The sequence below is a fragment of the Antrostomus carolinensis genome, unplaced genomic scaffold, assembly GCF_000700745.2.
Source record: "Antrostomus carolinensis isolate BGI_N321 unplaced genomic scaffold, ASM70074v2 scaffold5864, whole genome shotgun sequence".
Lineage (NCBI taxonomy): Eukaryota > Metazoa > Chordata > Aves > Caprimulgiformes > Caprimulgidae > Antrostomus > Antrostomus carolinensis.
In genome coordinates this window covers 57,080-84,080 of record NW_010310026.1, presented here as the reverse complement: position 1 = coordinate 84,080, position 27,001 = coordinate 57,080, and the positions used below count along the sequence as shown (strand labels likewise).

Sequence of the window (27,001 nt, the reverse complement as noted above, 5' to 3'; positions counted from 1 at the left end):
ATGATTCTGCAGACGTTGGTGAAGAGGACAGCTTCTTGGGTCAGACTTCTGCCAGCCCCAATCCACCGCAGACCTTCAACTATTTCTCTCAAGTTCCTAGTAGCGGTGATCCGTTTGGAAATATTGGGCAGTCACCCTTAACAACTGTTGCCCCATCTGTTGGAGCACCAGCCTTCTCCAGGCCTCCAACTTCTCTTCCACTCGGGTCACAGAATGGGCAAAATGCCTTTTCACCACAGATTCCCAAGTCACAGCCCTCTTACAGTGCACCACCTACTTCACAGGTGGGAATCACAGCTTATCAGACTCCTCAGCAGAGCTGTCCCCCGCCTGCAAATCCCCAAGGAACATCTCAGCAGGGGTATAACCCTTACCGGCACACCAGCCTGAGCAGCAGAGCTAACCCGTACCTTACTCCACCTCAGCTGCAACAGGGTCACACACCTGCTCACCCACCGGCCTCCGTACCACCCGTCCAGATGTATCAGACACCTCCAGGGTCACTGACACAGGTATAGAAATCATTCCTGATGTCCTGGTACCAGAACAAAACAATTGCCACTTTCCTCTTTGAATTATAGATTTTATCTTCTGAAGATTTTTCTTTTCCTCCAGAAAAAGTCTGGAACCATTTCTGATAGCAAAATCTTTTCACTAGAACTAGCCTGGAAGCGTTGCTTTAGGAAAACTTCCTGATCTTTGAAGTCAGTGTACCCTGAGGCTGTAGCTGTTTTTTTGTCAGACACAAAGCCAGGTTGTGAAGTTCTGTTGCTCTTTTCTGTCTGTTACCGAGTTTGTTGCCATTTCAGCTGTGCTGCTGCATTGTTTGTGCTTTGGCTGTAAATCAGGTCATTCAGCCATTTGCTAAAAGTCTGTTTTCAAGCTGGTTTTGCTGGTGAAGCTGTCATTTTTTGAAATTATGATCCAAATCACACAGATTGTCAGCAAACCTTTTGAAGCACGTTAAGAATTTTATGTGATGTCTCACTTTAATCTCCATTCTTTTTTACTTTCACAAGGGCATTATTAAAATAACGTAAATGGGTTAGTAATAACCTGACAAATTTTCCTTGAAAACAGCAAAAATTGGGTTGTTTGTTGTTTTTTTTTTTTTTTCCTGAGCTATTGCTATGTAGCTGCTATTGTGGATAAAGAGTAGAAAGATTATATAATGACAGAAAACATAGCAAAGGCAGTAAAACCTGAACAAACTGGAGTTTTAGATTAAAGAATGCCAGAACTTCTGGTTGTTTGATTCTGTATATTGTACAACATATTTGTGTTGTTTGTTTGGGTTTTTTTTAATGTATCAACTAAAACAATTGTTACAGTTGACATCACATGTTTTTGGTTGTACTAACTGGGATGTTTGTATAATTTGTATGAAATCAGCTCTGTGTGGGCTCTAGTCCCTTTCAAAATCAGTTACCGTTCTTGTATCACTGAGGCTGTGTTTGAGTTTGAAATCTGCCCCTCCTGGTCACTTTGCAGGAAGGGAGCTATTACTGAGGTGGGCCCTTGTTAAAATTGACAATGCAAAAATGTAATTACCTATAAATGAATAATGAGAAGAATATGTTTCTGTTTTCATGTCAAATTTGGTGACTGTAAGAAATAAGCTCAGCGTGAGTTTTGAAAATTTAAGGGAATACTTTAAATCTTGCTGGTTTTACGTAATCAAGGTGCTAGACCATAACAGTCTTTAACAGTATTTGTAGGAATTAAATTCACAGTGTAACTTTTCAGAAGCATCATACAGTGGACAACTTATCTATAATGGTTTTTAAATGAAAGATTATGTTCTTGGGGAGGAAAACAGGTTAGAAATAAAGCCTCAGAGTGTTCTCTAGAGCAAAGTATAAATCAGTGCTGTAAAAACTACACGAAATGGAGGTCATGAGCCCGTTTTGCATTTTCAGTTTCCACAGTCTCAGTCACAGCTCCAAGCTCCCAGACCTGCAGGCCCACTGGTCCAGGCACCTCCTGTTTTGCTGCAGAACCAATATGAGCCAGTTCAGCCCCACTGGTTCTACTGTAAGGAGGTGGAGGACAAGCAAATATGGATGCCATTCAGCATTCTGGATTCTGCAAAACTAGAGGAAGTCTATAATTCTGGTAAGTTATGAAAATCTTAATTGTATTTTATTCAGAGGTGAACAGAAGGACTTAGAATTAAGAGATTAGAGTCATGCCACTGGTGTATGAAAGTGACATGGCAGTAATAAGGAATGTTAATGCATATCTCAAAAATGTATTTTGTGCCATTAATTTATTCACTTGCATTTTCTGCTGGTTGATCCTGTAAGTGTACAGATGTACCTGCCTAGGGGATGTTGCATTTTCACATAGAGCTCTTCATTAGCTCTGGCTTGGTTTGCCTTTTTGTAAAACTCTGTCAGTTCTGGAAGAAGTATTCATATCTGGGAGTTGTTCAAAGGTTGTTTTTTGTTGTGTACAGAGCATTTAAAACCATTTTTGGAGCAACACAATGGTTGCCTGATATTATGAAGCTTCTCTCCCATTGTATAACTATTTGTCTTAATGGCTTAATATTCATCACAGAAGATTGGGGCTGGGGTGAGAGAGGAATAAGATGGTTATGTGTTAGTATTGTAACTGAGTGTGACTATTGTGTCATAGTCCAGCCTGATCCTGAGAGTGTGGTTCTGAGCACTGACGGGGGACGCTATGATGTGTACCTGTATGACAGAATGAGGAAAGCTGTGTACTGGGAAGAAGAGCCTTCTGAAGTGAGACGATGCATGTGGTTTTATAAGGGAGACAAGGATAGCCGGTTTGTTCCTTACACTGAGGATTTTAGTGATAAGCTAGAGGTTAGTATTACCTTTACGTAAACTTCACGAAGAACTTGATAGTTCTTTGTATTTATGACCTTAGAAATATCTCTCTGTGTTTCAAGAAATATCTCTTTGTGTTTCATTAAAATGATTTCTAGAATGCACTTTCTGGAACATAAGCAAAATCCTGGAAAGAAGAGTGGCTGGAAGGCCACATTGCTCGTGCTCACTGCACTGCTGTGACCAAAAATCATCTTGTGTAGTACTTCAAATGACACTTTTGTGTAAATAAAGTTCTGTAAATCATATCCTTAACGTTACAGATGATGCACAAGGCCAAAAATAGTTTGTCTGAGAAGGCATGCTGATTTCATGTAACTTGTTTACTGTTTCAGGCAGAATATAAAAGGGCCGTAACTACAAACCAATGGCATCGGAGACTTGAATTCCCAAATGGAGAGACAATTGTTATGCATAATCCCAAGGTAACAGATTCTGGTGATTGATTCTCACATAATTCATTAGGGGCGAATAAGCAGAGGGATGGAAGCACCTGCAGTGTCCTCAGCACAGGAAAGACGTGGACCTGTTGGAGCAGGTCCAGTGGAGGCCCCAAAAATGATCCAAGGGCTGGAGCATCTCTGCTGTGAGGACAGGCTGAGAGAGTTGGGGCTGTTCAGCCTGGAGAGGAGAAGGCTCCAGGGAGACCTTATTGTGGCTTTTCAGTACTTAAAAAGGGCCTATAAGAAAGATGGGGACAAACTTTTTGGCAGGGCCTGTAACGGTAGGACAAGGAGTGATGGTTTTAAACTAAAAGAGGGGAGTTTTAGACTAGATGTAAGGAAGAAATTTTTTACAATGAGGATGGTGAGACACTGGCCCAGGTTGCCCAGAGAGGTGGTAGGAGTCCCATCCCTGGAAACAGGTGAGGTTGGACGGTGCTCTGAGCAACCTGATCTGGTTGAAGATGTCCCTGTTCACTGCAGGGGGTTGGACTAGATGACCTTTAAAGGTCCCTTCCAACCCAAACCATTCTGTGATTCTATGTGGAGAAGAGCATTAATCTAACTATAAGGTAATTAGTTTGCCTATCTAAGCCATGAGAAATCTTCCATTGCAACTGTTGTTAGGCCACGAGAAAGTAGAATAACTTTTAAGGCTTTTTTGCTAGAAATACTCTGCTAAGAGTCTCTTGGGATTAAAACATGGACTTCAGCCTTACTGATCAATGCTGTTAACTGTTCACTTATCATAGATGCAATAATTAATAAATAAGTAAAATAATGCAAGGGCCAGAAAGGCTCACAGTTCCTCCTACTCTGAGCACTTATTAATGCTGGTTAAGGAGTTCTGTCCAATAAAAACCTAGAGAAGGAGTGCTTAAACCACTTGGTGTCATGAGTTCAGACTATACTGCATCAGTCTTAAGTCTTATAAACAGCCATATGACTGCATTCCTCACTTTCTAGGGTTTCTGGGTTACTTTGTGGTTGTCCTTCCCTGAAGACTGTGCTTCTTTTCCCTTTTTTCCCTTTCCACTGCCCCCCGCCTCCCTCTTGTGAAAGTGTGTAAATAAAGGTAGTGTTCATTTTCATCACATAAACAGTAAACTGCTAAGGAAGAGTGGATACTGGAGTCTAGGAAAGAGGAGTTTGAATAATGCTTGTTTGAGGAGTTAAAATTATTAAGAATCACTGAGCAGACCAGCTTCTTCAGCTAGTGGTTAGTTTCATTTAACTCATCTGGTTGCTTTTCACAGTAATGAGAACTGTCTGTGTTATTTTGCAGTCTAGTTGTAGTGAAGCTGTTGCTGCCACAGGGAGTAAGTAGCCCTGGAGTTTTCTAAGGCTTTTTTTTGCATATGTGCTAACTGGAGAAAACAGTTGAGTCTCAGATGGAAGTAAAGCAATCAACCAAAAAGTGTGTTCAACCCTGCAGTGCTTTCAGACTAACAGTATGAATCCAAAGTGGTTTTGTGTTTATAATTGGACAAGGTATCTCTTTCAGGTCATAGTTCAATTCCAACCTTCTGCCACACCAGATGAATGGGGGACCACTCAAGATGGTCAGGCAAGACCAAGGGTAGTAAAACGTGGGATTGAGGATGACCATGATGATATTCCTGATGGTACGTGGTGACTGTATGTGGGTCTGCAGCTTGAACAGTCAGTTTGGTTCTGTGCACAAGTTGGACCCTAGTGGGTGGAGCAGCAAGGCACTGCTTGTGCCCAGAGTCTAAAGGTTGAAGTTGTTCCTTAGTCTAAGCCACTTCAAAGAGGTTATCTGGTTTTGGGTTGGTTTTTTTTTTAATCAAAGGAGTCCTGCGGGCTGTGTTATATCCTGAATCTTATCCTGAATCTTATTTTATGTAATAAGATATACTTGTTTTATAAAGCCTCAGGTTGCTTGACTCTCAGCTTCACCACTGGTGTACATATTGATTGATATTTTTGTTTTCTTTTTCTACAGGAGAAATGTCCCAAATTGACCATCTGGTATTTATGGTTCATGGCATCGGTCCTGTGTGCGACTTGAGATTTAGAAGCATAGTTGAATGTGGTAAGTTTTTACTTGTTTAATGAGAAGTTATATTCTTAATTGTTCAAATGTTGGTTTCTATATGTCATTCTCAGATAAGCATGTCTTTAAAAAAAAAAAAAAAAAGACTAATGTTAAGAAATTCAATTTCTGCCAGGGATTTTCCTGATTGTTTTCTAAAGGCAAATCTGTGTTTTGTCAGACTTACAGCTTTAACTGTTATAATCAGTCCTCAATATTAGACTTGCAGAGTGGTTTGGCTTTTGGGGTGTGTGGGGTGTGGCTTTTTTTATGTTATGGGTGTATGTGTTTGCTTTGTGTGTGAGGTGGTGTTTGTGTGGGGTGGTTTTTTGTTTGCATTTTATTTTATTTTATTTTATTTATTTATTTATTTAAAATATACTCCAGCACAACTGAATAAATTAAGAAAGCCATGTCTGGTCATGGAGTGAAAATACATTCGTTGTGAGATAAATAGAAGCTTCCTAGAAGATCCACTTTTAAAAAGAAATGTGTTTTCTTATAGTTAGAGAAGTAATATTTGAAATTTTTTTTTCATTTTGCAATTTCCTTCGTTTGTATTTTGATTATGTCTGAAATTGGAGAGGAGAAAAAAAAATTGTAATGGTGTTTTACTTGAGTGCTGCTACTATCAGATTTTCATTACTCTTATTCTCTCCAGTTGATGATTTTAGGACTGTTTCTCTGAAGCTGTTGCAGACTCACTTTAAGAAATCTCTAGAGGAACGTAAAGTGAGCAGGGTGGAATTCCTCCCCGTTCACTGGCATAGTTCTCTGCATGGAGATGCAACAGGTGTAGACAGGTGAGTGCTGTGAACTTCATACAAGCTGCATCTTAACAGTAAAGTGGATAAAAAAGAGAAGTTAATGTGCTCTTTAGGCCAGATGAGTAAATGTATGACTGTTAAGAACGAGAATCACTGATTTTTTTTTTAATTAACATTTTGATGAGGTGTATAGGGAAAGCTGGAGAGGCATGTGGAGTATTTTCTCTTGTTCCTTTTCATGACCCTGAGTGACAGGACACATGTACACACACACATTTTCAGTACTGCATTTTCATGGAAGTGGCTGATGCATTGATACAGGATGATGAGTGAGTGCATAGAGATAGTGACCGTGAGTATGAGTGGTGAGCAGGGGATGTATTATCTGTACATATTATTATGTACAATTTAGAGTGGAGAGTTTTCTCTCCTGTAGCTTCCTGCAGTCTCATTGAGTCTGACCCTAGGAGACGTCAGTGTCTTCTCTCCAAGGAAGGCACTGAGCCCTCTGTCCAGTCCTAGAGTAGTACCTGAGTTATGGTTAGACAGTTGAGATAAGATTTATCTATCTATTTATTTATTTTTAAACAAAGTATCTGTATTTGGGTAGGAGTGTTAACAGCATTTAAAAATCTATTTTAAAATCACTTCCTCGTGCCTGTCCCCTTGCTGTCACTTGATGTTTCAGGCTGTTTTTTCTTGCTCAAAGATGGGGAAGTAGAAATTGCAAGGGGAGCAACCTGTACCGCTTAGAGTGCACGCTGGTGTTCTTCAGACTGTTCTAGCTCAGCCAAGTCGTACTGCTTTCCTAGAGTGTTAGTCTTTTATTCTCATCTGAACACTGCATTGTCACGAGGAATGAAGATCCTCATTCTGCTAATCAAACCAGGCAATGCTAACTAACTGAGGCAGTCTCGGTTCTCTAGCAATTCCATTACAGCTGTCTTAACTCCAGGCAGGCAGATGGTAATGCCAAGCTTTTTCTCCAAAAGGAGAGTATTATGTTGCCTGTTACTTCAATTTGAAGTTTTCAAAGCCAGGTTGGATGAGGCTTTGAGCAACCTGGTCTAGTGGAAGGTGTCCCTGCTGATGGCAGGGGGGTTGGAACTGGATGATCTTTAAGGTCGCTTCCAACCCAAACCATTCTATGATTCTATGATAATATCACCTTCAGTTTTTGTATGCTAGTTCTTTTTCTCTTGCACTTCTAGCAGTCTGCTCACAAAACTTCCCTGTATGAGAGCAGTGTTGGAACAGAGAAGAGATTGTTTCAGGCATCCCTTCAGCTTGGAGAGAAACAAGGGAGCTATATCTTTCTCAAATATGTACAGTCAGCAGATACCACTAATGTATGAATATACAACGAGGCCAGGGGCTTTACATTGTTTTTAACGTCTTTAGAGACCATATCTGCAACATTTACACGGCAGTTCTGCTACCTGTCGTTTCAAAAGTTAACAAAGCTCTTATCTGCATTTCTTTAAAGTCATTAATGCTTCTAATGGTTTTGTGTTACTATAGGAACATTAAAAAAATTACTTTGCCAAGCATCGGACGCCTGCGCCACTTCACCAACGAAACGCTCCTTGACATTCTGTTTTACAACAGCCCCACCTACTGTCAGACGATTGTGGACAAAGTGGGGATGGAAATGAATCGTTTGTACGCGCTTTTCATGAGTCGCAACCCAGACTTCAAAGGAGGAGTCTCTGTGGCTGGGCACAGTTTGGGTAATTACCTAAGGAATTGATTTGGGATAAAACCAGTGTTCCTATGCTAAGGGAAATGGCACTTTTATTAAGCCTAAGGCTAAAATTAGCTCATAGGTCCTGGCTGTCTTTTAGAATACTGCTGACTAAAAGTTAAACACCTCTCCGTAGCTAAGTTTATAAAGCTTTGAGAAAAGATTAGTATTTCATGGGTGTGTGCATTGCACTGACTCCCTTTAGTTTCCTTCATGAAGACCTAGTGTCTATTTCGTATTTAAAAGTTGACAGGTTATCTGGTGTATCATTAGCTGGGTAACTTCTGTGTCTCAGAACCCCGATTAGTAAAACCAAGATAATTTTTTTGAACGTAAAATAAGTGTTATAAAGACATATGACATACTGATTTGGGCTGGTATTTTTCCTCTAGTTTGGCAAGCAGTCTAAGATGGTTAAGGAATTATAGTTTAATCATGGCAACTACACAAAGCTATTTCACATGAATGGGGGAAAAAAACATTCTGCTTTTTGCTGAGGATGATTGTGTTCAAGGTTAATAGGTGGATATTTTAGTTTTAATTCAGACTTTTTTTTGATCAATCTATATGTTGCTATTACCATTGCATATAAATCTTGCTTAGGATTTAGGGACAGGAAAACCTGACATTTTTCTCAAGGCAACTTTAATTCCTGTTTCCAGGTTCCTTAATTCTGTTTGACATATTGTCTAACCAGAAGGACTTGGCTTCATCAGTAACTACTGGACCGTTCTCTGGTGTTAATGGAACTGTGAAGGATGTGGCTGTTCATGATAAGCAGGTAATTTGCATGCTGGTCTTTCCAGACAAATAGATCTGATATTTTTCAGCAACTTTTTCTGAAGTTTTCAGAATTTATTAGCTGAAACACAGTTGTGGGGGTTTTGAATAGTACATTTTAACATGTTAATGGAAATGTGCACTTTTGTAAATGTTGTCATTTCTCAGAACAAACTATTTGCATCCCTCTCAAGGTCCAGGTAGTCCAGTAATGGGATTTGATCATGAACATCAGCTCTGACCCTTGTGGACATGTAACTTGATCTTAACAGTATCTGAATGGTGGGGGAGATGCATAACAGGGAAGGAATCTCTGTGTTCAGGCCAGGAACAGTGACCAGCTGTTTGACAATTAAAAGGAAATATTTTGAGTGTCAGAAAGCTCAAGAAACCTTTGGCATCTGTTAGTAATTTTTAAATATATATTTTGCTGATCTATTAGTGGAAGATCTGTATCCTGCTTTACTAAAAATGAGCATAAATTTACAAAGCTTACATAATAATGTTTTTAAGAGAAAGTTGTTAAACTGGTATTTACTTGCTGCATATTGGCTTTTCACTGTTAGATGATGTGATTCTGCTTCTGTGCTGTTTTTTTTAAGATCACTGAAGATACCAGTTCCTTGGGCTCCTCAATTACTACTTCTGGTGATGACCTTTGTGAGCCTGAAGTAGATGATGATGTTCCTACTTTGCAGAAGACTCTCAAAATGCTTAGTTTGTCAGAGTATGCAAGCACATTTGAAAAAGAGCGAATTGACATGGAGTCTCTGGTACAATAATGTTCATTTGACTTGCAGGGATTGGGAGGGTGTGGAGGTTTGTGTTTGGTTTTTTTGTGGGCTTTTTTTTTTTTAAGTTTAGTGTACCATGAGGCATGAAAACATTGCAAAGGGGTGAGATAATTAGTCTGACATGAAGACTAAATGTTATGTAACTTTTTTTTTCCCCTTTTTTTCCCCCTCCCAGTTATTTTTAAGGTACTTTGTATCATGTCTTTTATTTTTTTTGTCATTTCTGTAGCTTTATAAAAAGTCTTATCTAATTCATAAGTCATTGCAAATAAGAAATGATATATGTTACTAGGAAAGTTATAAAGTATGCTTTGATGTGTGGGGTTTTTTTTTTTTTAGCTGATGTGTACAGTTGATGACCTGAAGGAAATGGGGATACCTCTTGGACCAAGAAAGAAAATAGCTAATTTTGTAAAAGACAGAGCAGCCAAGCAGGTAAGTACATTTTTCAGGAATTAAATAAGGATAATAAGTTGTTAAGCAAATGTAACTGACTTCCTTGCTGTAGAGTAACTTCTGTTCTTTAACAAACCTGGTAACATGGATATATTCAAGGAGTTTTGACATCTATGAAGTAAACTTTTTTTTCCTGGTTTTGAAACTTGTCTCAAAAGGAACAAAAGAAAGCAGCAGCAGAAAAGAAAGCAGTGCTGGCTGCCACGCTCCAGACTCAAGAAGATGCCCAGAAGGCAAAAGCGACAGTTACTGTCTCTCCTTCAGAGTCTGGTCAGCTGCACTCCAAGAGGAAGCTTCCAGTTGGTGCGTCCGTTTCTTCTGTGAACATTGACTATGAGTATTTTGAAGTTGGAACTGGCCAGGTGAGGCTTCCCAGATTTAAATGATTCATTTGGAGCAATGCTGTCCTTTTACCTGGTTTTGGTTTGTTGTTTTCTTTTTTTAAATGTTGATGATTGTGCTACTTCCCTTGATGGTTGTGCAAAAGTTACATTTATGTAGAACTTTACCCTTTGTTGATAGGGTGGGCTGGGAGAGTGGGTTTGATCACTGAAATGCAAAACTTAATATAAGAAGGATGCCATTACAATTCACTTTTCCTTTCAGCAGTGAGCTAGCTGTCAACATGCTTCTGTTCCAGAAGCAGAACTGTGTGAACAACATAATATTGAATGATCCAGTGGCTTTATATGTAACATGGTAGTCTAAATTGATCCATTTGTACTGTTTCATGTAAGTTTTGCCTCAAACAACTTAAAAAGCAAACTTCAAAATCTTCCCGTTTTAAATATATTTTAATTTTTTTTTATACTCTTGAATTTTTTTTTTTTTTTTCAAGAAAAGCATTTTAATCATAGAACCATAGAAGGGTTTGGGTTGGAAGGGACCTTAAAGATCATCCAGTTCCAACCCCCCTGCCATGAGCAGGGACACCTTCCACTAGACCAGGTTGCCCAAAGCCTCATCCAGCCTGGCCTTGAACACTTCCAGGGAGGAGCAGCCACAGCTTCTCTGGCCAACCTGGGACACTGTCTCACCACCCTCACAGTGAAGGACTTCTTCCTAATATCTAATCTAAACCACTGTTCTTCCAGCTTAAACCCATTTCCCCTTGTTTTGTCATAACATTTTAATGTTATAGTATTAAAAAGTATCAGTACTACAGTATTAGTATGGAAGAGGGCAACGCAGCTGAGGCTTCCTACAAGTGCTGTGAGCATGTGGTTGATTTAATACAGAACTTGTTTTCCCTTCCTAGCTAAGCATTATATTAACTCGCTGGCAGTTTTGAGAGATAATGTATCTGATTTCTGTCTGGCAGGTTTCTGTGGTTTACAGTGCATTGGACTTTGAACCAGATATTTTCTTTGCGCTCGGTTCTCCTATTGGTGTGTTCCTTACTGTGAGAGGTGTGGAGAAGATTGATGAAAACTACAGACTTCCTACCTGCAAGGGATTTTTCAATATCTATCATCCAGTGAGTAAGAAGTACTTTAGAGGTTTGATTTTAGTTAATGCAGATGACAACAATGCAGAATACTACGTTTTAACCTCTTGAGCATTACACCTCCTCTTCCCATGTGTATATTTCCCACAACACCCTTTTTAAAAAAATGACCCAACTGAAATATATATTCCAAATATTTGTGGTCATTACTACAGTAGAGCTGGCTATAGGTTCCTTACCTAGCATTCTAGGTATGGATTGGCTTGATAATATTTGCCCTGTTCATTTACAGAGCTCAAATAACTTTTTTTTTTGGTTTGTTTTTTTCTCATTAATTTCAAGCCACTCTTGTGGATTTTTATAAAGTGTTTATATTTGAGCTGTTTACAGGACTTTTCTAAGTTTCCAGTTTAGATTCTGGCAAATTTAGAAATCTTAGAGGCTTTGCAGCACATGCAGTACACTTGTCCTCTTCTGTCCCATCTTGTTTAACAATTAAACAGTGACATGTTGGTAGACATCATCAAAATGCAAGAAAACTTTGCTGCTCTTTCACTGTTGTTTCCTCTCTTAGAATCTCTGCCTATAGGAGAACAAGATCTAACTAATTAATGAACCTGCTTAATCTTATGATTAAACTAAATGGTCATGAACTGAGTTTCTGTAAACTGAAATAGAACAGAATTAAAAATGGTTCTCTATTAATCATAAATAGAGATTTTTTTTTTTCACTGAAATGTGATAATTAGAATAATTTCTAAAATAACTAAATGTCAATGTGTTGTTTATTAACAGCTTGATCCAGTAGCTTACAGGTTAGAACCAATGATCACTGAAGACATGGATTTAAAACCAGTTCTTATTCCACATCATAAAGGCAGAAAAAGACTTCATCTGGGTAAAAAAACTTATTTCATATATAAATCTCATTCCTAATTTACTCATTTGATGCATTAGGATGTTGTAAAATTTCGAGATACTAATGAATGTTTCTGGATATCTGATTCAGTATTTTTCCTAAAAGTCAGAGGAAATTCTTCCTGGCCTCATAAGTTGGGCATTCACAATTGCATTCAGATGTAATCATCATAATTCTGCCAGATTTGAGCTTCTTACTTAACAAAGTTCTATTCTAAAATTGCTGTACATCACTTGTTCACCTTAATTTCTAAGATGAAGTGAAACAGAAACTAAATTAATTGGTTTCTTTTACCTTGTCCCTAAAGACCACCATGAAATGTTTAAGCAGTGTCTGTTCAATATTGGAAACTTCAAGGAGAAAGTGGGTCCACAGCCATTGGTGGCTGGGGACTGGGTTTTGTTGCTCATGAGTACACATCAGATCAAGGTGCTATACTTAATTTTTGCATACCTAATAAGGACAGTCAGTTTTGCTGTACAGTTGACAATATTACTGTTGTACACGTTCACAGAGCTCTCCCGAAAGCCTGTCTTCAGGCACTGGGATGGAGAAATTCTGCAGCATCTATAATTTAGAATGAGTCCACTTGATGAGTCCACTTTCCTAGACTAGGCAAGGTATTTGTTAAGGAATATTTTAGGTTACAACTCTCAAAAAATGTGTATAGTAAAGGAGAAAAAGATGGTCTGTTGCTCTTTATTGTTTTTTCTTTGGTGTAGTTGAATATTCCATGGAATAGTTGTGAGCCCTGATCTAACAGACCCATGTGGTTCTAACTGGTTATTGTGAGGAGTTCTCCTTCATTCGAAGTTTCCCACCAGTATTGAATGACAACTTGGTTACTGGTGGCACAAATTACTGAGCTGTAGGAGAATTACAGGCTAGAGTTGTCTGGGAGTGCTTCTCCACATTGACTACTACTGCAAGAGACATTGGTAGCTTTTCTGGTCTCTTCTGCTGTGCTGGAGTTTGAAACTGGTCTCTCTATAGTTCTTACACTATTCATGTAGTGTAGAATGTCAGGAGTGATTTTGGGTGGTGGTGCTGTTGAGGGATTGGCTAGTGGAGCTGTTTTTGTGGACCCTTCTGGACTTGGAGGCTGTTGGGCTGTTTCCTGTGCTAGTAGGTGTTAACTTGTTGACCCATACAGTGAAAAATTAATTGTGCATTAACTACATTTAATCTAATCTTTTTAAGTGGGACAGAGACAGAAGAAACACACATTAATGGCATAGCAGGCCTGTACCTCCTAATAATTATAATGTTCATTGGACAGGGTTTAATTGTTCTAGCTTTACTTTATGATTTTAAATATTTCTACTATGGTGACTTTTTTTTTTTCACTTTTTAGAGTTGAAAGACTCTCTCTCTCGTATGGGATCTGATCTGAAACAGGGTTTTATTAGCTCTTTGAAGAGTGCATGGCAGACCCTTAACGAATTTGCACGTGCTCATACATCTTCAACTCAGCTACAAGCAGAACTGGAGAAAGTAGCTAACCAGATTAAAGAGGAAGAAGAAAAGCAAGTGGTAGAAGGTATGTGGACACATCATTGGTTTTCTTATAACTTACTGATCTCAAATTAGTAGAAAGTTGAGTATCCTAGTGATTGCTTGCTGTTGATTTTCCTGACCCATTAATGAAGCCTGTGTGCTTTTGGAGTATTTAACATTAAATGTAAGATCTACTCCTGCATTTTTTTTTTGTCTTTTAGGAAAGGAAAAGTTAACAGCTTTTACTGAAGGATATTTTAGCCTTGAGTGTGTATAACCTTTCAACTTTCTGTTGGAAGGGCAGGTTTCTCAATCAGTAGTGTTTTCTTTCCTCTCAGGGCAAATTAATGCCAATAAACATTGCTGAGGTTTATTCTCTTTGGTAGTGTTCTGCTGATTTTTTGGGATGAGCTAAGAAACATTTAAGCATGTATGCTTAACAGGAAACAAAAATGCTGTTGAGGAAAATAAACTTAAGTCAGATATAAATATTACCCCAAATGATACCAAGGGCGGACTTCCCATTTGTGAGTTATCTGTGAGTGGTGAGTAATACTGGCTTTGTCTGTACTTACAAAGACAAAATGTTCCTCCTAGTGTAAATTGAGGATAGTGATTGGCTCTGTGCAAGGAGGATGTAAAAATACATTTCAGGTTATTTGCTTGTGGAATGACTGGGTCTGTCTATGTATAGACAGTGGGGTTTGTTTTTAGAATTGCTCAGCTACTACTTTATGTGAGCTGTTCTTCAAACAAACTCTGTTTAAACTATTATGAAAGAAATAAGCCTGTAGTTCTAGTAAACTTTCTGAACTGTGCAGTGGCATGCTAGTCAGTTGAGACTGTTGTTATTGTCTTATTGCAAGCATTTAGAGATTATAGCAGGCAAAATGGATGATATTTCTTGATTATAGTCAAGCAGGCTGTGCTTGAAAGTAGTTTAAATCTTAAACTCTTTTAATTTTAGCTGAAAAGATCACTGAAAGTCCAGACCCGCCAAAAGATGAAGATTTTTTAGTGAAGGTTGGAATGCTGAATGGAGGACGTCGTATCGATTATGTTCTACAAGAAAAACCAATAGAAAGCTTCAATGAATACCTTTTTGCTTTACAGAGTCACTTGTGCTACTGGTAAGGGGAAATATTTGTGATTCTATAGATACCACTCTTCTGATATAACTGTAATCTTTAAATGTTGGTAATGACAAGCTTACCATTTATCTTACTCCTGTTGTCTGTTATTTACCTGTGACCCATATGGTGATGACTGGAGTCATGTTTCCTGTCTTGAGCATTTTCTAATGAAAACTCAGGTGATCTCTGTCAAAAATCATGCCCTGGTGTTTCACTTCAAGTACGTTTTGACAAAAATAACTGGGTTTACATACACAGATCTATGTTTCAGGCTGCTACTGATTTGAGAAGGTAAATGTTGCAAAAGGACCTACCAATTATAAAGCTACCAGAACAGGAGTTATTCCAGTGGTTGGTGTGTATGCCTGTGACTTAGGGGACCTGAGTTTTCTAGATCTTTGTAATCTTTGAAATGTTTGGAAAAGACAGCTGTTGATTTGGATATGAGGTCCTCATTACTTAATTCTGAAATGGCCTCTCATTTGGAACAATGCTGCCTTCCCACACAGGCATACTGTAAAGATAAATTGGTTATAACCTGGATGCTCTAGTGCTCCATAATTGAGATGGTTTGAGTGTTAAGGTAAACAATATATATGACTGTCCAGGAATGTCAGTATCAAGGTGTTACACCTAGATGTCACTATTTGCTCATCTCATTTCAAAATAAAATTCTGTGTTAGCAAAAAGTAAACAAATCTATCATCCTGTTTGCAATAAAGACATTGCATTGAACTTTGACACTCAAGACACACACCTTTAGCTACAATCATTTTCAGAATGAGATCTCTATGAGCATTTTGACAACTGTAGTTTTTCACATAAAACTATTCATGAAGGAACTGTATTAGCCTACAATATGTAGTAAAACTTTATTACCTCTTCATATTGGAATGAAATTGCTGGATATTGATGTTCTACTATCAAAGATTAACAAAAAAAAGAAGAACAAAGGTACAGTGGATCTTTCTGTAAGTTTGAATAGGTATGATTTACCACTTGTGTACAGTGGTTGCTCATATACAGAACAATTTATAGAACAAGAAGCAGAGTTTTGTATCATTGTGCAGTCAGAGCTGCAGTATACTATTGCCTTATCTGGATTTGGATTTACTTTTTTTAAGTGCTTACATGTTTCAAACAGAGAAAGCTCTAATTCCATTTATAGGAACAGCAGTAACTATTGCCTTGTTCTATTTGCCCTTATGAGTTACTCTCTTTTTTTATCTTTTTTTTGGTATGTCACTCTATACACTTTATTATTGTCATAAGATTAAGTGCACATGAAAATACACAAGATTGTGGAATGGTAGAGCAAAGGATTTGTAGGCTGTATTTGGAACACCACAGCACACCTTTATATGTAGCAGACAAGCTGGGATGTCAGTTGCTGAGCTGTGCAAAATGCTATTGGTGAGCGAGGACTGACTTTTTTTGTTTGTTTTTCAGTAACCAAAACACTTGTCTTGTGTTCCCAGTTTAGCAGGTGCTGGACAAGTGGTACCCTACACTATTTTTGAAGGTTTTGATTTTTGATAGCTAATGATTTTTAGAAGCAGGCATTTTTCCAGAGGTTCAAATCTGGAATTGAAAGCATTGCCTGAAGGATCATGTTAAAGTCGATATCATTTACATTGTTAAATATCAGTAGCTGCTGGAGAAGGGATAATTGAGGCTGCAGAACTGATGTGTGCCCATGCTGTCGAGCTCTGTGCTCTGGCAGGGCTCCCCGAGCAGTTGGTGACCCAGTGGTGGCAGTGCTGTTCGCAGGTAGAGTTGAAGGAACAGGGGGTTCATTTCCACAAGGCGGCAGTCGATCATTGCCAGGTTTTTAAAAACGTGCTGCTCACAGCTTTTTTTGGTCAGTCAAGTAAGGAAGATAAACATGTTGATTAACAACCCAAATATGAATCATAGAATCGTTTGGTTGGAAAAGACATTTGAGATCATCAAGTCCAACAGTACCTGTCCACCACTAAACCACAAGAGAGTGGTCTCCCTCCCTCCCTCCCTTCCTCCCTCCCTTGAAATGATCTGTACATTGGACAGAACAAAGCTTCCATGTTAATCCTTCTGCTTGCTTGTTTGCTTGCTTGTTTAACAGTGGAGACCATCAAGAAATGTGGTTACAGTCTCTGTGCTCAACTGTGGAAAATACCTGTAGTCCCTTAGCTTGCACGTTTAGCTCTGTTCTGGTGCTCTGTAGATGATGATCCTCATATTTGGAGGATCACAGTTCTGAATGTCTAAATCTCCTTTACTGTCTTCCTGTGTCATTTCTTTTCAAAAGCACGGGAAGCTGCCCCTACCTAACAACCCCTGCAGCTTTGGAACTTCATTAAAATTTGCCTGTTTAACTTAGTTATTTTTCAGAGTGGTTGTTACTCTTTTATATTTGTATTGTTTACATTTGTTTAAATAACACTTTGTAGACAAGTAAGAAAATGTCCATATTAAATTTAAATTGAGATAGCCTGACATTTTGATTTTGAAAAGGGGAGGAAAAACACAAACTTGGAAACATGGCACCTGCATTATATTAATCTTTAAATTATTATTCCCTTTTAGTGGTAAGGAAGAGAGGAAGACTATGGATATTTACTATAGTCTATTTACAAGGAGGTGCCAGCCAGTTAGGAGAGAAGAATTAGAATCTTGCTGATTGAACTGGCAAGGCTGAGTTTTGACAATGGGCCAATAGATGCAGTGGAACAAGTAAAGGAAGAAAGCCTTGACAAGTAGAGTGTATTCTGGGTGGAATATATTCAGGAGCCCATCGCAGACAAAAAGTGATAGATTATTTAAGGAGATTTAAGCCAAATGAAGAACATCAAAGAAGTGGACAGAGAAGAGGATTTCAAGTTGCAGCCATAGTAAGTCAGGGAGGACAGAGTAGGGGGAAAAATGCAGTAGAAGAAGGTAAATGCATAGGCTAGGGCTGATAGCAGAAATAATGCAGAACTGATGAAGAATTTTAGCTCAGAGGAAGTTGGTAGTGGTAAGGCCATGTTCCTGAAAGGTAAGGACTAGGGAAGTAGGTTGTGAAAACTTTTGAGAGAGCTGGAATGGGATGAAGTGTGGTTTACAAGAATGAGAAGATGGACCATACCAAAATAACACTTTTTTCTTTTTTATTCCTTTTTTTTTTTTAATTCTTCATAGGGGATCTGAAGACACTGCCCTGCTGTTTCTCAAAGAAATATACAGGACTATGAATATCAATCCTGAACAGCCACAACATTGATGTATAGATACATGAATTCGTAAGTTTGTTCTAATGTAATTTAGGCACTCAGGTCAAATTCAGCTGCAACTTTACTTTCCCTTTTTCCTCTGATGTTTAAATTATGAAGCAGGCAGCAGCTGCAAAGTGGCATTTTAATGGGTAAAACAATTTCTAGACTTAGATGCAGGGGAAATCTTCAAGGTCTTCCCCCCTTCATTCCCAAAAGATATCTGATGTTAGAGTTTTTGGTATGGGATAATAATTGCCAGTACAAGTATGTAAAAAAAATATGATCTCTCTTTATCATGTTTCTTCCCCAATTCAGTTGTTCAGTGAATGTTCAAGTGTAGGAAATCTTGGTGCTATTGGATATGATGAAACTTCATTTACAGTGCAGTGGATTAAAGAACAGCAGCAGTGTTCCAGTGTTGTAGTGTGCATATTGTAGTATTGGTTGACCAACTGTGCACATGTATGCCAGGGAAAAACTCACTTCTCTCCTAAGAAAGTGTTAAACATGGATAAATTACTAAATGAGACCTGTATATATGCCAGTATTTTATTATTGTTTTATAGCTTAAGAATTTCAGTAGAACAGGTAAAATGATATAGCGTGGAAGTTGGTTCACTTTGAAAAGAAATTAAATATACAATATAATTGAGTATCTTAGATATGAAATATACTTGCAGGTATTTTTATTTTAAGATGTATGTGTCCTAACTGAGGATCTGTGTTGTACCAGTTTGTATCACTAGATGTTCTAGAAAAGGCTATGTTCTCTTTTGAGAGGTGAGAAGGAAGAAATACGCACCTTGCCTTTTTGGAATTGCACAACAGGATAGTTTCTGCTGTATTTCTCCATTTTTCAGAAGAACTGATAATGTCAAGGTACATAAATATCAGCATGAAGAGAAATACTTGACATTTCAGAGGAATATTCTACATAACTTTAACTACCACCATGCAGTTTTAGTAGTCTGTAACAGAATGCTTCTGATGGTCAGTTGATCACATCTTTTTTTTTTTTAAATGAAGTGTCATAGCTGATGAAATGCATTTTTTTAAGCACAGCTAAATAATAAGGAAAAAAGGCAGTGTTTGGCAGCACAGCTCTGGCAGTGGTGTAGCAGTTATCACAATGGCTTATGCAGAGTTTCAGGTCAGAGTTACAGGATTTTTTCTGTTTTTATTTATGACCGCTTAGGGTGAAATCGTATGAAGTTTATTGCTACAGGAATAACTTTCTGTCTTATTGCGGGGGACGGTGTGTTAATTCATCACCACAAAGCCAGAAGTGGGTTTGTTGTTTGGCTTCAGCAGACACTGAGATAATGATATTTTTCATTGAGAACTACACAGTCAGAGGAGGGCTTAGCAGGATGTCATGCAACAAAGCACATTCAAAGATGCCTCTGTGGTTGTAATACCATTAGGAGTTGCTCAGAATTTCTCTCAATGTTTGCTTGACTGAACAGCATTTGAGACTAGGATTCACATCCCAGAGGCTTAAATGGGAGGGCAGTTAGGGGCTACTGGGAAGCACTTAATGACAAGTGGTTTCTTGGGAAGGCTGCACACTACAGGACCAGGATCTTTTTTACATGAGAAGAAATGTCTTTACATACACTGTTGTCACCGAAATCAGGAATAAACTCCTTAACACCAATGTAGTCTTAAGAAGCAGGCACTTGGTTATTGCATGGGCATGCCCTATAGCACACAAAGGAAAGTTTATATTGTACAAAACCATACCTAATGATGAGATTTCTCAGAATTATCATGCACATGCAAAGCAATTCTCAGAAATCATTATACTAAAACTCCACCTTGCCGTGCACACTCATTAAGCCTTGAAATGAGTCAGAGGGTTGCTTTTGTGACCACCATGGACCACCAACCCAAAAGAAGAGACCCTCTAAATGACCTTGTCCAAGGACTTGGCTCCACACGTTCCCTGTACATCCCAGTGATCAGTAAAACAAAGAGTTTTCAAGCTTCTATGAACATTAAAGTAATAAATTTCAATCTCTAAAACACTACAACAAAGATACATTTGTTTTTAACTCTGAGTTAATGATTAGAACTGGCTTAGGACTCTACAGTCCCTTCTTATTAAGGTCTCTATGGTTCCCTAGTTCAAAGCTAACAATCCTGACTTATACATTATGTTTTATGATTTTTACTTCTTAATCAAACCTGACTCTTCTATATAGTAAAATTTTGATTATTTTATCAGAATACTTACAACACTGTGTAAAATATTACTCACAGCAGGAAAAGGGAAATTCTCCCCCAGTGGTAGACAGTAGTCAGGTGGGGTTGGCATGTGGGTTTTTTCTTTTTATTTTTCTTTTCCTGTTCTTTTAAGACCTTCAAATGTGAAGGGTGGCAATGTGAAGGTAATAGATTATCCAGCAGTGCCTATGACAGCAACATCCATTTACCTGTCTAGAAGTAGATTATCTGAAGAAACAGCCTGTGGTGGGTTGGATGGATTCACCCTTTTGGCTTGCAAGTTGCAGCCAAACACAGCCTGCTCTATCACCCTCCCTCAAGGGAGTAGGGGAGAAAATTGGAAAGAAAAGGGCAAAGAGACTCCCAAGTTGAGATAAAAACTATTTACTAATTAAAATAACAAAATAATGACAATAAGAGTAATAACTGAATATCCCAATGAGTGATGCACAGTGCAGTTGTCACCACCCACTGATCGACACCCAGCCTGTGCCAGCCAGAGATCCCGGAGCTGAGACAGTCCCCAAACCCAAACCCTGGAAGAGTGAGAGCCCGAGCGATCCCCAAGAGAATCCCCCAATCTTCCATCACCCCTGGTTAATGCACTGACACGGTGTGATCTGATCTGGAATATCCCATTGGCACATCCAAATGCCAGTTTGGGGTTTTGCTGTTCACTAAACTTTTCTCCTCCCAGTCCTAATGCAGCTGTGAACAGCCAAACACGGTGGCCTTGGGCTCCAGCAGCAACTAATGACATTGGTACTTTATCAACATTCTTCTCATAACAAATCCCACACTGCAACCAAACCACAGCTATTCTGGCTGCTAAGAAGAACATTAACTCTATCCTAGCAAAACCAGGACACAACCTCTCTCTATTTGTAGGCTGGAAGGGGAGTAAATGCCAGAGGTGGCTCTGGGCTCCCCTTTCATGCTTTTCATGGCAACTGATTTGAATGCTGAGACCTGACCACTTCCCTGCTTTGATGGGCAGAGCTACACCTTGCTGTCCAATTTAATTTCATGGTGTCTGCTGTCAGCAGAGGGAAGGAGACGGGACCTGCTAACATGCTTGCCTCTGCTGAGGGTTGTTCGTCTTTATGGGGCTGTTGGTTAGTGTAGATCCCTTTCACTTCTTGGGGACTGTGGTAGTTTTGGAGCAGATAAAAATATAGCAGAGGCAAGCTAAGGGACCAGCTGGATGTTCAGTTTTATCTCTGGTCTGAGTTAGCTGTTTGTTTTCTTTCGGAGTTGGCCAAATGCTGTTCTTAAAAGCAGAAGAGGCTCTAAGGTGGCCACTGTGCTTCGTTATATGGAGAATGAATGCTGAAAGCAAAGAAGGGGAGCACTGATGCACAGCATCTGCTGCACAGCATGTTTGTGTGGTGGTCTGTCTTGGGAGGGTTTTTCTTTTTATATCTGTGGATAACTCACTCTGAAGTATCTTAACTAAAATTTACATCTGAGAAGAATTGGTTGCACTTAAAATTGGGGAGTAGCTACCCACAGCTGTTTCCTTCTCCTCACTGATAAAGCAGTACCAGTGGCATTAAAAGCTTTTCAATCTGCTTTTATTTTGTATAAGTGACTTGATTTAACTCTTCTAGATTGTCTTGAAGCTGTTCTTTGTGAAACAGTAATACAAGGTTTCATGTCAACGATATAAAGAAGTACTTGGGCCAACTTTTAACATGTAAATGAGAAATTTCATTTCCTATATCTTATTTTGGTAATTTGGTTGAAAGGAAACTGAAAATGCTGAGATGTCTTTAATTTACTCTTGCAAATGGGAATTTTGTCCTTTTTTAGCAAAGTGTAGCCACCACTTGCTATTAGATTCACAGGAGTATATATCACTGTGTTGGTTAGAAGATTTGTTTAAGTCACTATATGCTCTCTCTATATTATTCTTATTTTTCCAGCTCTTTTTAGAGGGCCCCAATGAAGGAGAAGAATTTGCCAGCATATTAAAGCTTGGATGTATAAACTATTGCTTCTTTATTTCTGTCTCTGAATAAAGTAGGATAATTTATTACCCTGAGTTTAAAAAAAAATCTAGTAGCTGATTGAAATGTATAGAGAACGACATGCTATGAGCAGTTGTGGTGGGTTTTTTCTCTTTGTAGTTGTGATTGCTAATTTGTACATACAAAAGGTATATTTCAGGATATTATTGTATTAAAAAAATTGTTGGAAAAAGTATATGGATGTTTAGATCTCTCCGAGTCCTCTTGAAATTGAATGATGTCATATTTAATTTTATTAGTACTGCTGCAGGAATAGAAAACTGGATGTATTTCATATTTCCCATCTGTACGTGTTCTGTTTTCTCTGCACAGCCGTACCTGTTGCTCCGACAGACCTGGTGAAACGCTTTGAAGACCATCTACTATTTTCATAGTTACAGATGACAGGATAAGCATCAGACTTTTTTTTTTTCTGCCAGTCCCGAACTTGCTCAGATTCTACCTTCTTGAGTCACTTCAAGCAAACTTAAATTTTGAGATGATCAGCACTGTCATTCAGGAGATGGATGGAATGACACAATTTTGGTCTTAAATCAGTTTAATTGTACAGTTGTAGAGTCTGAAGTGATTGCTGAGGAAGGTTTTTTGTGGCATGCAAATCATTACTTCTCTCCTTCAGCTGTCCTGTCTCAGCTGGCTGTCAAACATGCTTTACCTATCGAGGTAGCGCGTCCTTCTGAAAAAGGACTTGTTGAGAAACAGCAATAATCTGCTTTTCTTGACTGTTTGTTAATCCACCTTTTAAAAATAAAATGTGAGCTGTAGTTATAACCATCTTTAATACAGATTACAGAAAACAGTTAATATTTACTAAAAACTAGCAACCAGAATCATTTTCTTACTATTGTAAGTGTGATGGAGATTATTTTATAAAGATCTTTTTAAGCCTCTGTTAAGAGTTTTATTGTGGGTTTGTTTTTTTTTTTTTTTAAAGTAAAAATGAAACTTTGACTTTGAAAGTATCAGAAGTTTGTTACTTCTTGGAGTTTGAAAAATCAGAAGTTCAGTGTTCACATCTCCTGAAATGAAGAACAATTTAAAATAATATTTTGGTCTGGTAATTAAGGTAATTTTAGTGAAACTACACTGCAGTTGTAAGAACTAAAATACTTACCTTGACCTTATAGTTTAATAACTCAAAACAGTTAATAAATGAAGCTAAAGCTTATGGGCACTAGATAATAATCTAGGTCCAGACCTGCAGCCCAGACTCATGTAATGAAGTTGAGATGTGTTGGGTACTATGAAATCCTTTGAATTTGTGTCTCTGAATACTGAGCTTCTGTAGTTTTCTTCTGGCTTCAACTTACATGCAAATTGTGGCTTTTCTTAATATTAGTGACTTACCCTTACTACTGACTATTTGCCTCTGTTATTGCAGTAAATGAATTTTGAAATGCAGTATGTTTTTTTTTTCCCTTGGTATATGTGGAATACACTTTATTGTGTATATATTTTGGTTATTATAATTAAATATACTTTCTCCCTGTGGATCTTTACAGCAAAGTTTTGTATTTATCGCAGAATATAAGTTGGAAAGAACCTCTGGAAGGGTTACTTAGTCCAACTTCTCTGCTTGAGGCAGGAGTGGCTTAGGGCCTTCTTCAAGGATGGAGATCCTTGACGTCTCTGATGTCTAATGTTTAACTACTGTGCTATTTTTTTTTCTAATATACAGTTGGAATTTCCCAGATGGAACTTGTCTGTTGCCTCTTGTCCTTTCTCTGTGCATCTTCAAGAATGTCTCTATCTTTTCTTGTTCTCTCACATTAGGTAGGTGAGGACAACAATGATATTTTCCTGTTAGGTTTCTCAGGACTGAACAATTTCCTGGACATCTTGCATGCTGTGTGCTGTGGCCCTGTAGTCATCTTGGGGCTTTCCACGGGACTTGCTTTAGTTTATCAAAGTCCACCTTGTTCTGGGCAGCAAGTTTTCCAAAGGAGACTTTTTATCCAAAGCAAACATATTTGTATCTTTATAAATTAACCTCTGAAGACCAAGTTTTCTAAGCTTTACAATCTGCTTTGTTAGTTAGAATACAAGAAATATGTTTTTAAACAAACAAAGCACTGGCCTCATTTTCATCTTAAGTATCATAGAATGGAAGTTTATACACTTATATTTATTAACTGTGCAACACTGGATAATCTGATGAGTATGGTTAAACAGCTCTGACAATGCCTTGTTCCCTTTTTTCTTTTGCTGTAAAGCTGATGGGCTGTGATACAGCCCCCTGGCAGGGAACAGCAGCACCAAGGAACACTAAAATTTTATGGGTATGTGAGAAATGTTGTTCCATAGGGGATCCTGGCTGCCAAGGAGGTTACTTTGCAATGGAAGGATGCACAGGAGAAAATTGGAGGTGAATGAGGGCCATCTGGAGCAGAGGAATTGCTTTGGGAATGTAGCATTAAAATGGGTTCTAGTTATAGAAATAAAACTTTGACTGCAGCTACAGCAACTACCCACCCTCACATCTTCAAAGCAAATGATAGTTCAGATGTAAAGGAAGGAGAAATGACAGTGTAACCAGTGATTATATAAACCAAAGAAAAACTGTAAAACAAATGGAGTTTAAAGAGTGAATTTATATCTGCTGCAGATGAATGTAACACTTCCTCAGCAGAAATCATTCTAGCGTGCTGCAGCGACTTACTGTGCAGATCATATACAGCACGGCCTCTGATATATGTTGTTCTTCAAGTTATTTGACTTTTCTAAATAGGAGTAGCAAGTATTGCAATCCGTTATTAAACAGGCAACGCTGAGAAAGTTTAATTATGTAATCCATATACAAAAATATAAAGTTTTGCCTGCTGTATTTTCATCTGTGCTGAAGTGATCATAAACGTTAAAAAAAATATATTGTCCAGAAGGTGATTTTAAAAAAATAAAATAAAATAATGTGTGTAGCAGAGCATAATAGCACAGGAAAAGGAGGGGAAATTAGTTCACCTCCCCCACAGTGTTGGGAATTACAACTATCTCGTTGCTACTCTGGTTCTGTGCTAGCTCTTCTTGTCGTCTGCCCATGTCAATATGAAAGTGTCCTTAAAAAAAGTGTGCTCCTTCAGACTTGCATCCTGGCCCTGGGGGGAGAAAAGATGGAAAGCTTAAGGTGAAACTTTTTAAAGTAACTTCTTGGAAAAATAGATGGAGGCAGAATTGGGGAAGGGGCAACTGAGGTGATGTGCTGGCAAGGAAGTTTGTGGTCCTGCTGTGTTGTTGGCACTTAAAACATTCACATCAGTACTCCTAGGCTGGGGGCTCTAGGATGCCCCTGGAAAACGTGGCTCATCTCTGCTGTTAATTTTAAGCTCTTCAGTGTGATGGTGGAAGCTGAGACAGTTTCCCTAAGCTGCAGTAAATGGTGAAAAAGATAACCCATCCTCTTCTTCATCTCCACTTAGTGTCTTTTTAGCAGTTTGGCTCTGGGCTTTAACTTATTCAAGGTTTTCACGCGAGATGGGTAAATACGGGCTGTTTGCTGCCACCCTGCTCACGTATCTACAGCTGCCACAGGTGATGAGACTGATCTGAGGATACAGACTGCAGTCGTGAGCAGTCCTGTGTTGAACGGAGCTGTGCCCGTAGGCTTGTGGATTCATTCAGAAGTATTAGAACAAGCATAGTGTCAGGTCCAAAGTGATAGTGGCACCGTCTTGGCCATGAGGAAAAGGTTCTTGAGACAGAGGGTGGTGGAGCACTGGAACAGGCTCCCCAGGGAGGTGCTCATGGCACCAAGCCTGACTAAGATTCCAGAAGCATTTGGCCAAGGCCCTCAGACACAGGGTCTGAATGTTGGGATTGTCCTGTGCAGGGACAGGAGTTGGATTTGATGATCCTTGTGGATCCCTTCCAACTCACAGCATTCTATGATGTGCCTAACCTGAGAGAGAACTCCTGTGGGGTAGTTGTACTCTTCAGTGCTTAAAACATCCTTGAGACAGATCACCACGTAGTAGTTCATGCTAAGACAAGAGACTGCAGGTCACTCAGAGCAGAAGAGTGAAAAAGAGTGTCTGATTCTCATTGATGGAAGCCACACAGTAGGGTGCAAAGTAGAAGATTCATCTCACAATGTGTAGCTCTGTGACTTTCCTAAAGACATTTTCTCTCTCTGCAGTGTTATCTGGGGAGAGATAGTCATCGTTAGAGTCTTGAACAACAAGAAACTGCTCTAGGAAATGCTCCAATCACAAAAAAAAAGGTCACCTGGGCCATGGATGAGATGCTCTAACTAATGTCACCCGTGTCCGGGCCTGCCCTGAAAGACCGGCTCCCTCTTTTCAGCAGCTGAGGTTGGCTGAGCTACTTAGATCAATATTTCCTACAATTAACACATTCCTGCCAGGTGTTCTCCAGAGGATCTTCTGAACTTGATGCTCACTCCTTACGCTGCTCTAATGCAGCCCGACTTTCACTTTTATAATGGGAAACTATCTCTGTGCCCTAATGTGTGTCTGAAGAGATTTATGAAGATCTGAAGACTTTTGACAAGATAATGGCACTTCATTTAGTGAAGTCATCGAAAAGCAAATGCCTTTACTCTCCTCTGTGAGGAAACTGCTGTGTTGGATGACATGCAATGCTTCCAGATAAGCACATATCT

At 38.8% G+C, this 27,001-nt stretch overlaps 1 protein-coding gene across 1 annotated transcript; it reads left to right on the top strand.

The window, feature by feature from the left end:
• Positions 1–22,730, top strand: SEC23IP (SEC23 interacting protein; the record flags this gene model as incomplete). The annotated part of the gene is made up of 18 exons (XM_010166269.1): positions 1–512; positions 1,920–2,115; positions 2,641–2,834; positions 3,194–3,283; positions 4,806–4,926; positions 5,268–5,357; positions 6,019–6,160; positions 7,646–7,854; positions 8,531–8,649; positions 9,251–9,421; positions 9,782–9,877; positions 10,057–10,260; positions 11,220–11,375; positions 12,141–12,243; positions 13,619–13,804; positions 14,729–14,891; positions 18,057–18,157; positions 22,699–22,730. Coding segments are annotated over 17 exons (2,834 nt in total), but the record flags the coding sequence as incomplete, so codon positions are not given.
• Positions 22,731–27,001: the final 4,271 nt, after the last annotated feature.